The sequence below is a fragment of the Cetorhinus maximus genome, chromosome 21, assembly GCF_964194155.1.
Source record: "Cetorhinus maximus chromosome 21, sCetMax3.hap1.1, whole genome shotgun sequence".
NCBI classification, from domain to species: Eukaryota; Metazoa; Chordata; class Chondrichthyes; order Lamniformes; family Cetorhinidae; genus Cetorhinus; species Cetorhinus maximus.
Window position 1 is genome coordinate 23,970,865 of NC_135899.1, and position 16,273 is coordinate 23,987,137.

Here is a 16,273-nt window from a genome sequence, read left to right on the forward strand (position 1 = left end):
GGATATTTGTGGCGGGTCCGGCTGTAAGGAACATGGACCGGAATCTGAACGATTGAAGGGCAGGAGATACAATCTTTCCGCGTTTAACTAGCTACCAGCTGTAGGAAGTAAGTAGCAACATAACACTTCATCCGCAGCACCAAAATATTATATTCACTTTATTATATATATTGCATAAATAAACTGCAGCAGAAAAGATTAAATTATATACTAGATAGTATAATAATGGTATAGGATATAGTAAGTATAGCATATAGTATATATATTTAGTAAGTATTTTAACAAATAAAGAATAATTCTAACACTCCCTTTGTCCTTCAGTTCATGACATCTTTGTCAATCCCTCCTTAGTGCCCATCTATCGCTGGCCTTCTATCCGACTTCACCCCGCCCCCCTCCCCACCTTAAACAGTATAACTTTCATCACATTTCTATTTCTCTGTAGCTCTGAAGAAGGGTCAAACGGACTCGAAACGTTAACTCTGTTTCTGTCTCCGCAGATGCTGTCAGACCTGCTGAGCTTTTCCAGCATTTTCTGTTTCAGATTTCCAGCATCCGCCGCATTTTGCTTTCATCCAGAATAACTACCATAAGCGTGCGCGTCACCTACAGCAAGTTTAAGATGAGAGTAATTATTTCAACAGCTTCAGGGATTCTTTGTTTCGTGGCTCCGTCAGTGGCATGAGACAGGTGCACGGTGTGAATCGAATAAAGGAACCCTATTCCCCTGACAAGAACGTTTGCAGAAAGCCTCCAGGGATACCCGGTTGACAACTATTACCCTGCAGTGACACCTATTGACGCAGGTCCTGCTAAGGGTAACAGGGGGAAAGTGAACGCCCTGAGCATTGACGTGAACTTGATCGGGAAAACCATTGAACCGAATGAGTTGGTAGAGTCAGAAGATTCGCAGAGAGAGAGGCTTTACGGGCACAAAAGGAGGCCATTCGGCCCAGTCAGTCCCATTCCTCGCCGGCTTGTGTTCGGGAGTGCCGCGGGGACATCGAAACCGAAAGCGGGTTCGAATCAGGAAGTGCTGAGTGTGAACATGGCCTCCCGACAGCAGCCCGGGAGCTGGACCGAGGATGTAAATTGCTTCTATTGCCTTGATTTCTTCGACGATCCGGTTTCACTGCAGTGTGGACACAACTTCTGCCGCTCCTGTATCACACGGTGTTGGGCACAGGAGGAGAGGAATCCCTGCCCGGAATGTAGAGAGGAGTTTCCGGACAGAAAACTCACGGTCAACCGGGTCTTAGCGAGATTGGCGGAGAAGGCTCGAAAATTAAAGCTGAATCTGGGAGGGAATGAAAATAAACTTCACTGTGAGGAACATCAGGAAGAATTGAAACTGTTCTGTGAAACTGACAAGAAACTGATCTGTTACACTTGTCGGGATGCGCGGGAACACAAATCTCACAATTTCATGCCGATTAAAGAAGCTGTTGAAATCTACAAGGTAACATGGAGCAGATTTTATCTCCAGATTATTTTATCACACATTCACTGTCTGACCCTTTCATCCTGTGAATTTCTATCCCTATCCCAGGATCAGCTGAAATCATCTTTACAATCTCTCACAGAGAAGAAATCGGTGTTTCTGGAAACGGAACTGAAACAGACACGGAAGATTTCCGATGTTAGGGTAAGTTCTCCCTGCGCTGGTTTTCTGGGATCTCGGTTAGATTTGTTTTTGTTCCCTTTATCGCGGTAAAGGATTATTTTTCACATTTCACTTGGCAGAAACAGTCGAGCAGTCTGCAAACCCACATCACATCCGAGTTCAGGGAAATGCACCAGGTTCTCACTGAGAAAGAGCAGCGTTTACTCCGAGATCTCAGGAGAGAAGAGGAGGAGATTCTAGATACGATGGAGAAAAACCTCCGAGAAATTCAAGGCAATTTAAATTCTATTGAGGAGGAGCTTTCAAAGATGCAGAAACAGATGGAACAACAAGACGGAGTGAAATTCCTGAAGGTGAGGATTATGTTGCAGGTTAGTTTCAAATAAATGCAACATCTGCTGCGCAGCTGCAAACTGATTTAAACAGATTAAATCATAGGTGAGAATCATTGAGTGGTCACAGCACAGAAGAAGGCTATTCAGCCCTTCGTTTCTATGTTGGCCCTCTTAAGGGGCAATTCGCCTTGTGCCACTCCCCACCCCCTTCACCGCCCCCCCCCCGCCCCCCCCTCCATAGCCCTGCACATTTTACTTTTCAGGAAATAACCCCAAGTCTCTCCCGAAAGCCTCGAGTGAACTTGTCTCCATCACGCTCTCAGTCAGCGCATTCCAGACCCTAACCTCTCGCTGCATTAAAAAAACCGGTTCCCCCTCGTGTCCCCATTGCTCCCTTGGACCAATTACCTTCAATCTGCCATCTCTGTTTCTCCAACCCACCCACCTAACTGAAGTTCCTCAGCCCGGGAACCGTTGCCGTGGTTGGAATTTTACGGCCCTGTTGTGGTGGAGGCGCGGCTGCAAAATTCGACGAGCCAATCAAAACCCAATCAAAAATCAAACTCAACTTCGGTAGGACCGTAAAATCCCATTGGCGTAAAATTCCACCCCATGAATCTTTTCTGCACCATCCCTAGTTCCTTCACATCCCTCCTAAAGTGTCCAGTGGCCAGAACTGGATGCAATACTCCAGTTGAGGCTAAGCCGGTTTTGTACAGGTTTAACATAACTTGCTTGCTTTTGTACTGGATGTCCCTACTGATAAAGCCCAGGGTACCATATGCTTTATTAAACACTCCCCAAACCTGTCCTGCTACCTTTAATGATTTATGCACATATACACCCAGGTCCCTCTGCTGCTGCACCCCTTTTAGAATTGTATCCTTTAGTTTATATTGTGTCTCCATGTTTTTCTATCAAAATGAATCACTTCACACTTCTCTGCATTAAATTTCACCTGCCACTTGCCCACCAATTCCACCAACCGGTCTATATCCTTTTGAAGTTCCACACTATCCCCTTGGTTCACAGTACTTCAGAAGTTTTTTTTATCATCTGCAAATTACGTCCTGCCTAGTCATTAATATATATCAGGAAGACCAGGGGTGCTAACACTGATCCCTGTGGAACACCTTCCTCCAGTCTGGAAAACAACTGTTAACCACCACTCTCTGTTTCCTGTCACTCAGCCAATTCCATATCCATGTTGCTAGCGTCCCTTTTATTCTATGAGCTCCAGCTTTACTGACAAGTCTGTTGTGTGGCACTTTACCAGACCCCTTTTGGAAACCCACGTACACCATATCAACAGCACTGCCCTCATCAACCTTCTCTGTTACCTTATCAAAAAATTCAAGCAAGTTAGTTCAATACAATATGGCCTTAACAAATCCATGCAGGTTTTTCTTAATTATCCCGCATTTGCCCAGCTGATTGTTAACCTCATCCTGAATTATGATTTCTAGAAACTTCCCCACACTGAGGTTACACTGACTGGCCTGTAGTTGCTGGGCTTATCCTTTATTAAACAGGGGCGTAGCATTTGCAATTCTCCTCTAACACCACCTCTGAATCTAAGAAAGATTGGAGAGTTCTGGCCAGTACCTCTGCAATTCCACTCTCGCTTCCCTTAGTATCCTTAGTGTACAGGGCATTGGTGAAGCCACGTCAAGAGTGTGATCCTTATTGAGCAGGGGTATACTTACATTAGGGATTCCTGGTCAGCCATGTGAAGGAAAGAATGTTGGAGCCTCTACCATCACTATCCATAGCTCCCAACAGCAACATGCAAGTAAAATTGCATGTTGCCATAGCAACTCGGACTTCCTGAGTGAACTGTCACACACCACTACCACCACACTTGAATTGGATGCAGTTCGGAGAAGGTTCACCAGGGTGATTCCTGGGATGGAGGAGTTGCCTTATGAGGAAAGGTTGAGCAGATTTAACCTATGCCAATTGGAATTTAGAAGAATGAGAGGTGATCGTATTGAAACCTACAAGATTCTGAGGGGGCTCAACATGGTAAATGTTGGGAGGATATTTCCTCTCATGGGGAATCTAGAACTAGGGGGCACAGTTTCAAAATAAGGGGTCTTCCATTTAAGATGGAGATGAGGAGGAATTCTTTCTCTCAGAGGGTCATTAGTCTTTGGAATTCTCCACCCCAGACAACAGTGGAGTTTGGCTTATTGAATATATTCAAGGCTGAATATATTCAAGGCTGAGTTAGATAGATTTTTGATCTACAAGGGAGTCAAGGGTTATGGGGGAGGCAAACAGGAAAGTTGAGTTGAGACCATCATCAGATCAGCCATGATCTTATTGAATGGTAGAGCAGGCTCGAAGGGCTGAATGGCCCACTCCTGCTCCTCATTCTCTGTTCTTATGTTCTATCTCCAAGGCTCTGGCAGTGAGAATTTGAGATCATCATCCGCTTTTTGCAGTGCATGTATAATTTCTGCTTTCTGGGTATATCTGATCAGTTACCATTAACTCTGACTTGTGTTTTATTTGTTTCAGGAGGTAATGTGTCAAAAGAGGAGGTAGGAAAAGATGTTCACTGAAACTTTGCACAATCTACTAAGATAATACAGGAAAATTTTTACAGCCATTTTCCATCAACTGTTTAATATTTACAGGACTAGTGAGAACTATGACAAACAGCCATTAGCAGAGGGCAAGCTGTCAATCGGAAAGTTCAACGGCCCAGTACAGTACATGGCATGGAGAGAAATGATTGACGCAATTAGCCCTGGTAAAACTCTTATATTCTTTTTCCTGATATATAAACCCAAGATGTGATGATTCTAATCTGGCTCCCAGACTCGAGTGTATATGATCTGGGATGTCCAGCTCCAATCTGGAGCCAGGACATTAGTCAATATTTTATATCCATCATTAAGGAGTCTCTTTGATGTTAACCATAGCTCAGTTGGAAGCATTCACACCTCTTGAGCTAGAAGGTTATGGGCTCACATGGGGAGATGATGGCATAGTGGTAATGTCACTGGACTAGCAATCCAAATGCCCAGGCTAATGCTCTGGGGCCATGGGTTCAAATCCCACTATGCAGCTGGTGGAACTTGAATTTAATGAATAAATCTAGAATTGAAAGCTAGTCTCAGTAATGATGAATGACCATGAAATTATCAATTGTAAAAAACCCATCTGGTTCAATAATGCTGTAAATCTGCTGGCCTGGCCTCCATGTGACCCCAGAGCCACAGCAATGTGGTTGACCTCTGAAGTGGCCTGGCCACTCAATTCAAGGGCAATTAGGGTAGGCAACAAATGCTGGCCTACCCAGGGATGTGCATATTCCACAAAAGAATGAAAAAAAACTACCTCTTATTCCAGTGGCTGGAGTCACATGTAGACCAGGTAGGGGCAACAGATTTGCTTCCCTGAAGGCCATTAGCTTTTAAAGACAATCAATGGTTTTGTGGTTGTCATCCAGATTTTTATTGGATTCAAATTTCACCATCAGCCATGGTGGGATTTGAACCCAGATTCCCAGAGCATTACCCTGACCCAGACCATTGCCACTGCGCCACCACCTGCTCCAAGAAGACAGCAGTCATAGGGACTTCTGAAGTCTTTTCATTGGCTGAAAAGCGCTTTCGAACATCCTGAAGTTGTGAAGAACTTTGTTCTTTTTGTGGAGAAAAGTGTTGACAGAATTGTGGTGAATTTGAGACTGCTTGGTTCTTTGAACCTTCTACACCCTGCAAGTGGGATGGTCAGAGAGGAGAAACCTCTGGCCGGGATTATAGCTTTGTAAAGCTTGTTCAGTTGGTGTGGTTTTGCCAGTTTGCAGCTCACCATCACCATGAGATTGAGGAACAGAGAAGCCGTGTGCAAAATCGTTCTGTCATGTGTCTTCCACCTTCGGCCGTTATGTCAGATGAGCCACCTTCTCAAGGGCAATTAGGGATGGGCAATAAATGCTGGTCTAACCAGCAGTGCCCACATCCCGTGAATGAATGAATAAGTAAAAAAGGACAAACCTCAGGTGAGAGCAGACTCTCTTCTCAGAACCTGGGGCCCATTCAGAAAAAGAGTTCTCACATATCCCCCAAATTGCCACTTTATAGCCGTTTTGTTTTTATTATTTTAATAAGTCCCAGCACAAAACTAAATCACCTGACTTGTGTTATTTTAACTTAACCCCCAGCTCCAGCCTTTTTAACTCTCGATCCGAAAACAGCCAATCCCTGGCTCATGGTGTCTGAGGACCAGACCAGTTTGAGACTCAGGGACAAACCGCAGGAGATCCCTGACACCCCGGAGAGGTTTGACTGTTGTGTCTATGCCTTGGGATCGGAGGGATTCACATCAGGGAAACACTATTGGGAGGTGGAGGTGCAGAACAAGACATGCTGGAGTCTGGGACTTGCCCGACAGTCTGCCAACAGGAAGGGGCGAATCGACCCAAGGCCTCAGGCAGGCTACTGGACTGTTTGCCTGCTGCCTGGAAGAGGCTATGTTGCCGGCACCTCCCACTCCGACACCCCACTCGCCCTGGGTGTGGGTCCCCAGAAGATTGGGGTGTTCCTGGACTATGAGGCCGGACAGGTGTCATTTTACAATGCAGACAGCATGTCCCATCTCCACACTTACACCCACACTTTCACTGAGACACTCTTAGCATTCTTCTTTCCGGGACCAAATGATGGCGGGAAAAACAGAGCACCTCTGAGCATCTGCGGGTTCAAAGGCCACTAACCGGGCCATCGCATGAGGTCACATTATCCACCTGTCCCCTGTAAACTGATGAGCATCAGCCTCTCTCACAGGTCATGCCATCTTCAATAAAGTGACAAGGTCTTATTGATAATATTAGTTTGGTTAATCGGTGCAGTGGAAAAAACTCGTGGAAACTACAGGAACGACTGAAAAATCGTATTTTTAAAGAAAAAGCTTCAAGAACACCGAGGATCAGCAGGGCACGGAGATATACAGCATTAATGCACAGGCAGAAATATAGCAGGAGAACCTGTGTCCACTTAGGAAGGTACAATTAAAGATGGGCAGGAGAAAGTGTAAGAAATTGGGGTCTTTAAAACACTGGCATATTCAGGATAGTATGCAATCTTTGAGATTTGCTAAACAACATTGGTTCTCTCTCTGGTAGGAGAATTTCTAAACACCTTGACTTCTAAACAGTCCCTAGAAACACCAAGGTCACTTGATTCAGGCTGCCATGTTGACATTCCTAAGCTGTTAAAGGGGTGCACGAGACACCATCCTATCTGTGCAAGTGTTTAGAAAGGACCAGGATATGACCTTCAGCATGACGTAAACTAAAAAGCTGACCTCAAACAGGGTGGTGAACAATGGGGGGGTGGTAACCACCCTGACGGTTTGGGTACATGCCCCCTGTATCATTGGCCAGAAGGGTTTTGATAGATGACCGACACTGGGTAAGCTACCATCTCCCAGGAAAAGGGTATATGAACAAGTGCTCAGGGCCAGGGGCGAGTCCTGCTGAGGTGGCAGTGCTTGTCAGCAGCTGTCTTCTTCGGATGGACGAGGAGGAGGACGAAGATCGGGGGAAGCATTGCCAACACTTGTGACTAGAGAGCAGAATGCTGTTATCACAAGCTACTGAGATCAACACAGTCTGCACCAACTATCTGTTCTCTGGGATCATTAAACCGCTCTCAACTGTCATGGGCCATTTACTTTTTCTGTCTAATTAGGTAATGCATAATATCTAAACTATTGCTTATTATCTTAAAATAGTCGACTGCCTGTCTTAGGTATCTGTGGCCTCCGAGAGAAAACACCAGTGTAAAGTACATGATAAAGGGAGACCTTCTGAGATACGGCAAAATTTTGGTAGATGAAGCATTAGAGGGGGCAATTTCAGGGGTGCCAGAAGTCGGCAGTGTTCAATTGTTCTGTGCTTGATTATGTGAGCCTGGTGAATGATCTATGCTCACTGTGCTTGATTGGTTAAGCCTGGGTGCAGGCTCAGAGCAAAGTAATCAGATATCAGAGAAGCTACTCAAAACTGGAGCTAGGAGGAGCATGGTGCAGACGTTTTGTGAATGCCGAGATATTTTGAAACTCTCCTAAATAAAACTGTTGCACACTTAAAAAAGTGTCATCTCTGCATTGCTCTGAGATATATAGGATATATCACAAACCGGTGAATATAAGAGGAGAGGGGTTGGGTGGGGGGGGATCTTGATTACAGAAGACATGATCGGGAATTGCAGCGTTAGGGGAAGACACTCAAGTGATATTTTCTGAAATAGTACTGTGTCACGTACTGGCAAAAGGACGCAGAATAATTTGGCAGACTTATATATGGCTTGGATTTTGTTGTAAGGAATCACTGTTCCCATTCCTCAAACAGTGGGACACACAGAATCATAGAATGACAAAGAACAGAAGAAGGGCATTTGGTCCATCTTGCCTGTAGTGGCTCCTTGTTGCAGCTATTCAATTAGTCCCAATGTCTTTCTGCCTTTTGCCACAGCCTTGCCAACTTTAGCTTGCAAGTACATGGTGGTGGGGGGGTTAGGGTTGTGGGGGAGGGAGGGGAGAGGAGGTGACATAGCAGTAATGTCACTGGACTAGTAATCCAGAGGCCCAGGCTAATGCTCTGCGGACAAATCTTGCCATGGCAGCCGGTGCGATTTAAATTCAAAGCTCGTCTCAGTCATGGTGACCATGCAGCCGTCATCGGTGGTTGTAAGTTCAGGGAAGGAAATCAGTCGTCCTTACCCGGTCTGGCCAACATGTGACTCCAGACCCACAGCAATGTGGCTGACTCAGTTCAAGGTCAATTGGGGATGGATAATAAATGTTGGCTTTAGCAGCGACGCCCACATCCTGTGAAAGAATAATGGGAAAAAAGCAAAATACTGTGGTTGCTGGAAATCTGAAATCAAAACGGAAAACGCTGGAAAAATCCAGCAAAGAGGGAACCAGAATTAACATTTCAGGTCGTGACCTTTTAGAATGCAGCGAGGTCAGAATTCTGATTAAAGGACAGGAAGGCATTCATTTTATAGCTTTCCTTTTGACGCAATTCACCCTTTGATGCAACGCTTTCCATTTAACTGCACTTCCTCCTCTAGCTCACCCATAAATTGGCCTCATTCTTGGGCAGGGGAGCAAAGGAGGGACTTAAAATCCACCGGCAAAATTCAGAAAAGACAGGCCAGAACACTGTAAATATATCGGGGACTGGATATCACTGGATATATCCTGGGAGGAGGCATTGGGTTCGAAGCCGGTTTTGTCAGCATTTGGGTAAGTGTGGTGGGGGGTGCATGTAGGGGGAGGGAGGTGGGGGTGAGGGGCAGGGGTGGGGGGAGGGGGAGAGGAGGTGAGGGTGAGGGGGAGGGGGTTGAGGGGGAGAGAGGGGGAGGGGAATGAGGCGGAGCGGGGGGGAGGCAAGGGGGAGGGCGTGGGACAGGTTAGCATTTAGGTTAATAGAAATTCTTGGCCAGAGCACAGGAGTGAGGGAGATGGGCTGTGCCATCCCTCTTGACCTGTTCTATCAGCATGAAAGCCAATGGAGATTAATATTCAGTGGGCTGAGACCGGCATTCCACCCGATCCCATGGTGCTCATGTCTGCTAATTCAGACTAAAGTTACCCTTGAAACTCTCTGGGCGTTGTTATCTTTCTGATATATATTTCTTTCCTCTGCCTTTACCTCGAAGTAACAGATATACGAAAAAGGTGGAAGTAATACTATCAGGTTCTCGTTAGGTCGCATTGGGAGCACTACAGTCAGGCCTGTCCACCTCATCTCAGGAATGATATGTTCGCCTTGGGACGGGGTTGGGGGGAGGTGGGGAGTGGTAGGCCGTGAGGCTTGCAGTTCAGTTTTATCAGAATGATCAGCTAAAAGGTTATAATATGAGAGCAGGTTGCATTAACTCTATTTGCATCCCACTGTGTATAGAGGATGAAGGGCCTGGTACAATTGAGACGTTTAAGAAAAATCAAAGCTTTCAATGAGGAAGCTTTCCAATGTTTGGAGACACATGGGGCAGGAGTAGCCCATTTTTCCTGGAATGTGTCCTGGAATCTTATATTTGTAACCCAACATTCTGTGTTCAAAGGAATCCAAATGCTAAGATGTATGGTTGTATATGGTGTATTGTCCTATATAAAAACATGTTACTTTTAATTCTAGTACCATAATAAGCATGTTCTAAATATATGCAAGCACATACTTCATACATATTAAAATATATTAAAGATACTAGGTTCAGCCGTCTTCTCCACAGTATTTTGAACATGAATTCTCCTTCAGGTTACTACACCAAGTTGACCCAAGCGTCCCTCTGGTTGCGGTCAGTCAGCTGGTCGCCTGCAAAGTGCTGCTGAGAATGACAGGTCACCAGACGCCACCAGTCACCGCCTGCCAAACCCCCACGTCTGCTTTTCCTTGGCCCTGTTTCTCGTTGAAATACAAGTGGAGGCCCATGATGCCGCCCTGAATGGAAAGTGGGGTGACTGAAGGGCGGGCTCAAATGGAGCATCACAATGGGAAAAGTGGGACTGGCCAGAGAGAGAGTGGTGGTGGTGGGGCGGGAGGGGCGGTTGAGTGTAAATCTCTGAGGCTGAGATGTGAACTGTGAACGGAGGGATCACATGCTGGGGTGGGCGGGGAGGAGCGAAGGTTATTAAAACACTAGAGAAAGTGCAGGAAACATTTACATGAATGACACCGGAATTGAGAGGTTATAACTGTCAGGGAAGGCTGAACAGACTGTGATTCTTTTCTCTAGGAGAGGTGAACTGATCGAAGTCTTTCAAATTGTGAAGGGCTTTCGTAGGGTAGATACAGAGAAGACGTTTCCATTTGTAGGAAGGACAATAACTACAGGTCATGAACAAGTTCCCTCTAATGTCCCTGTATGGCCTGTTTGTTGGACTGCACAGTCCCTCGCAGACTGCCACTGGACCATGCATGCAGGCAACTTAAAGGGGCCACTGCTTCTGCACAGCATGTAAGACCCCTGCACGACACATTCCCCATTGGTCCATGGCTACGGCACCGTGGAACTTAGAGGAAGTTTTAGGGCGGGAATTCACCCAAGATTCCTTTGACAGCACCTTCCAAACTCACAACCTCTACCATCTAGAAGGACAAGAGCAGTAGATGGACGGGAACACCACCACCTGGAAGTTCCCCTCCAAGCCACTCACCACCCTGACTTGGAAATATATCACTGTCTCTTCACCGTCGCTGGGTCAAAATCCTGGAACTCCATCCCCAACAGCACTGTGGGTGTACCTACACCACAGGGACTGCAGCGGCTCAAGAAGGCAGCTCACCACCACCTTCTCAATGGCAACCAGGAATGGGCAATAAATACTGGCCCAGCCAGCGAAGCCCACATCCTGTGAATGAATAATAAAAAAATAAATATAAGATAGTCATGAATAAATCCAATAAGGAAGCCAGAAGAAACATTTTACTTACCCAGAGAAAAGCTAGAATATGGCACTGGCTACCGCAAGGGGTTGGGGCAAAGAGCACAGATAAGGGGAAATTGTATATGTATATAACAGAGAAAAGGATAGAACATTGTGCTGATATGGTGAGGTGAAGAGGGCTAAGAGGAGGCTCAGGTGGAGCGTAAACCCCGGCATGGACCAGTTAGGCTCAATGACCTGTCTCAGTGCTGAGAAACTCAATATAACTTTAAAAAGCTTAAGATCGTCACCAGCAAAATGAAGAGGGAGTTAGGAGAATTTTTAAGGGTTTCGTTAAGGCTTTCAAAGAGCCCATTCAGGCCTGATGGGTAGAATGGCCTCCCCGCTAAGCTGCACAATTCTACAGGGTAGGTTTTTGTACTTTGCTGGACTTTCCCTCTCATTAATTTGAAAGGAAGGGAATGCCAGCAGGTTCTCTTGTTGATGTTTGGCATATGTTTGGTGGTGGTTGTGAGTTTGGAAGATGCTGTCAAAGGGGCCTGGTGAATTCATGACCTAAAACTCCCTCTAAACCTAATTGTAACCCCAATGTAAATGATCGCCTGAGTCTCCTATCTGCCCTGTACCCCCACCTCACCCCCCCCAACTCTCACCCCTACAACACTTCCTGAAACTGAAGGTGAAAATCTACCCTTAATGCCCTTCAATCTTAATCGCGTGTGAAAGCACTGATCTAAATAGTAGCAGCTCATATCTTTAACCCGGCCCAAAGCTCTTCATGGCCAATCAGTTCATATTTATTTTTCCTGATGTACCCGCACTGTTGTTAAGCAGGATGAGGAGTATTAGAAGAAGCAAAATGCTATTGTTTACAGGTGAGGTACAGACTGAGGTGATTTTAATCTCAGCCGTCAGGCAGGTAGCCTGGGAGATTGAGTGGAACCCCAGTTTTACTATGCATGCCAGATTACTCCAATTGACTTTAAGGTCATGCTGGAGTGAAACCAGCATTGCCCCCACTCCTGTCAATTTCTCAATGGGTGGGTTAGAAAGAAGGAAAGAACAAAAACTTGTAATTTTATAGCCCCTTTCCACCGTCTCAGGATTTCCCAAAGGACTTAAAGGCCAATGACGTTCTTTTGCAGCATCGTCACTGGTTGAATGTGGGAAATGTGGCAACCAATTTGTGCACGGTAAGATCCCAGTAACAGCAAGTGTTCTTTGAAATAGAGCCATTGGATTTTAAAATTCTTTAATTCTTTCATGGGATGTGAGCATTGCCAGCATTTGTTGCCCATTCCTAACCGCCTTTTTGAACCATTGCTGTCCATGTGGTGTAGGTACACCCACAGTGCTGTTCAGGAGTGAGTTCCAAGATTTTGACCTAGCGACAGTGAAGGAACGGTGATATAGTTCCAAGTCAGGATGGTGTGTGTTTTGCAGGTGTACTTGCAGGTGGTGGTGTTCCCATGCATCTGCTGCCCTTGTCCTTCTAGGTGGCAGAGGTTGTGAGTTTGGAAGGTGTTGTCTAAGGAGCCTTGGTAAGTTGCTGCAGTGCATCTTGTAGATGGTACACACAGCTGCTACTGTGCATCAGCGGTGGGGGGGTGAAAGTTTAATACAGCGAGTCGGGTGCTGATCGAGTGGGCTGCTTTCTCCTGGATAGTGTCAAGCCTCTGGCATACTGGTGAAGCTGCACTCATCCAGGCCAGTGGAGGGTATTCAATCACACTCCTGACTTGTGATGTTGTTATGACTGTTAACATTTAAAGAGAAATTCGAGCACCCAGGGATTAACTGAAAGAACTGCACCACAAGATTTCACGTTTTCAACAAAAACAACCTTTACTGTATATTAAAAAAATAAACAAAGCAAACACTACTAACAACACTATTGCTTGTAAATACATAGTATAAACCTTTTACTTTCCCCCACAAGAGTTCCCTTATACTTTACATAACCTGTAGAGTTCATTCATTTCTTCTTTGGAACCAAGCAAAGTTATGCCACAGCTGTCTGGAATTCACTTTGAATTATCTTCAGTGTTCCAGTTATTCGCCAAGGTGCGAGATTTCATGGGGATCCTTACGTTAGCTCTTGGCTAAGTGACCCTTCAACTGTCCTTCAAAACCTCATAATTGTGGAGTCCTGAGCGCAAGCTCAGGGCCTCACTGCATTCTTGCTTTGTGACTTTTAAAATCAGAAAACACTTTTGCTATGGTCCCACAGCTGCTTTACAACCCCTTTCAGATTCTATCTTTCTGCCTTCTCCAGGCTCCAGACAAGCTGACTGCTGACTGCTTGCTTTCTGTGACCAAACACACACAGATAAATTAAACAAAGGGACCCAACTCTATGGAAATGTGACATACTTTGGGATGCTCCAAGCGGAAAGGTTAGCTAATTGTCCTTACCTTCATCACCATGACCCTTTAATTCTGAGGCCCACATGAATGCTTTATATCTCTAATTAAAATAACGGCCCTTTAACCATACTTACTGGTTCCATTAAGAAACTCCTGTGTTTTCAAGCTGCTTTTAGCTTCTCCATCTTAGTTGGGCTCTGATGATGAGTTCAATTCCAGACACTACTGTTCTTTGAAGCACCTCAGTGTTGCGCACTTTATTCTCCTAGTTGAAGCCCATGATGTTCCAAATGCACCTCATGTGTAACCTGTCCAACTGCTCAATATGTCTGGAAAACATAGTCCATGTCTCCCAGGCTAGAGAAGATGTTTTGTTTTGTTCTAAGTTTGATGCCTCATTTCCTCCACAGTCTCTTGCATAAACGGGCAAATCTATTGTCACCTCACTGTCAACGAGGACACTTCTGGAGATTGTGCTTCTGGGATTGGTGTAGTTATCTGCAACCTTAACGGTTGTGTCACTGTTAGTTATAGTGGGTGGGGTATAGTCAGAAGTTGGTGGTGGATTATCTCTGTCGTCCTTAAGCTGATGGTTTTCCCATAGGCAACAGCTACTTTTGAAGAAGTCCATGATCCTTTGAAGGCCATGCTCACAGTGTGACATGGAGACCCAGTCATTGGCAAACAGCAATTCATATATCATCTCTGAAACCTTAGTGGAGGATCTCAGTCATCTCAGGTTGAAGAGATTGCCATCTGTGCTAAATTGGATGCACGTTCCATCAACATTTCCATCAATTGTCCCAGAAAGCACAGCAACAAAGAATGTGCTGAAGGGCACAGGGGCCATGACACACCCCTGCTTCACGCCACTTGTCTCGTCAAAGGGGTGAGTGTATTCATGACAGTCAGCAATTCTGGCTGTCATTCCATCATGAAACTGCTCTGCCAGGTTTTCGGCTGTATCAGGGCATCCAAGCTTGGCTAAGACTTCCCACAAGACATCTGTTTTTACTGTTTCAAAGGCTTTCATCAGATCAACAAAGACTCAGTAGAGTCACATCTGTTGTTTGCAGCATTTCTCTTATATCTGCCGAAGAGTGAAGATCATGTCACAAGTGCTTCTGCCTTTCCTGAACCCACTTGACTTCCTGGCAGCACTGGTTCTGCTACATGGCTTATCAGTCTGTTGAGTTGGAACTCTTGCTAGATTATTACCAGCCGTCACAAGCAGCGAGGTTCATCTGCGGTTGACACAGGCAGACTTTTGTCCTTTTCCTTTGTATGAGTGAACAAAGGTGGCATCCTTGAACTCCTGAGGTATGGTTTGTTAATCTCACATTCTGTGGGATTCAATTGTGTGAGTCTGATGGCTAAGTGGGGTCCGCCAGATGTGTAAATTTCTCACAGGATCCTGTTCAACCTGGAGCCTTCCTTGCAGCTGGGGATCTGATGGCTTTGTCACGACAGAGGGTTTGCTGTCCAGGTCCTCACATTCGGGCCAGTCAGGAAGCTTGTATGTAGCTGCCCCATTTACGGTGGGTGGGTGGTTAAGCACAGCCCCCAAAGTGTTCAGCCCCGAGCTCTTTGATAACTGCCCTGTCTGTGGGGAGAGATTCCCCTTCAGCACTGTAAACAGGTGGCTGTCAGCATAGACACAAAGCTCTCTGGCTTCTTTGGCCCACCATGCATCTTGCACCCTACACAGCTTCTGTTGCAGGTTCCCCTTTCTCTGCTGGAGTGAATTTTAGCAGCAGAAGTGTCTTTATATCCCAGCCATGATGCATTAATCCCCCCTGTGGCAGTTCCTTAATTCGTCATCATTTTCAACAAAGCAACCTCAGTGGCCTTTGTCCTGTGTTCCCGGGGCATCATTGGCAGCTTCCATTCTATTTGCCACCTCGTTGTCAAGGCGGACCTCTCTGGAGATTGTGCTTCCGAGGTTGCTGAAGTTATCTACAGCTTTAAGGGTTGAGTCATTGATAGTAGGTGGGGTATAGTCAGAACTTGGTGGCGGCTGATGGACTATCTCTGTCTCCCTTAAGCTGACGGTTTTCCCATAGTTGTCAGCCACTTTTGAAACAGCCCGTGTTCCTTTGAAGGTCATACTCACAGCATGAAACGTGGGCCCAGCCATTGGAAAACAGCAATCCAAATATCATCGTCTCTGATAACTTGGTTGAGGATTTCAGTCATCTCAGACTGAAGAGATTGCCATCTCTTCTGAATTTAATGTATATTCCGTCATCATTTCCATCGACTGATTGGGATGATTTGAGCTGTTTTGAAGGTTGGCTATGTCACTTCAGCGTCATTACTTGGGTATTTTTTGGAGGACAGCTGTTGCTCAAGTCTGAGCCTGAATTGTCCACTTTGTTCTGTGGGTGCGGTTTCTGCACAGCTAGCTTTCTTGGTGGGGGGAAGGGGGGGTGCGGTACTGTGGAAGTTGCCCAGCGCTATTGAATCTGTCACCTCCCCTTCGGTACATGCAGGTCAGGTCACAATCATTGTCCCGTTACGGCTCAGAGAAACT

General features: G+C 45.8%; 1 protein-coding gene across 1 annotated transcript; it reads left to right on the forward strand.

Moving 5' to 3' along the window:
- The first annotated feature begins 998 nt into the window (after positions 1–998).
- On the forward strand, positions 999–8,056 carry LOC144695362 (zinc-binding protein A33-like). The gene is made up of 6 exons (XM_078566263.1): positions 999–1,459; positions 1,550–1,645; positions 1,744–1,977; positions 4,483–4,505; positions 4,602–4,717; positions 6,137–8,056. The coding sequence occupies exons 1-6, from the start codon at positions 1,049–1,051 to the stop codon at positions 6,685–6,687; spliced, it is 1,431 nt and encodes a 476-aa protein (XP_078422389.1). The 5' UTR covers positions 999–1,048; the 3' UTR covers positions 6,688–8,056.
- The last annotated feature ends 8,217 nt before the right edge of the window (positions 8,057–16,273 follow it).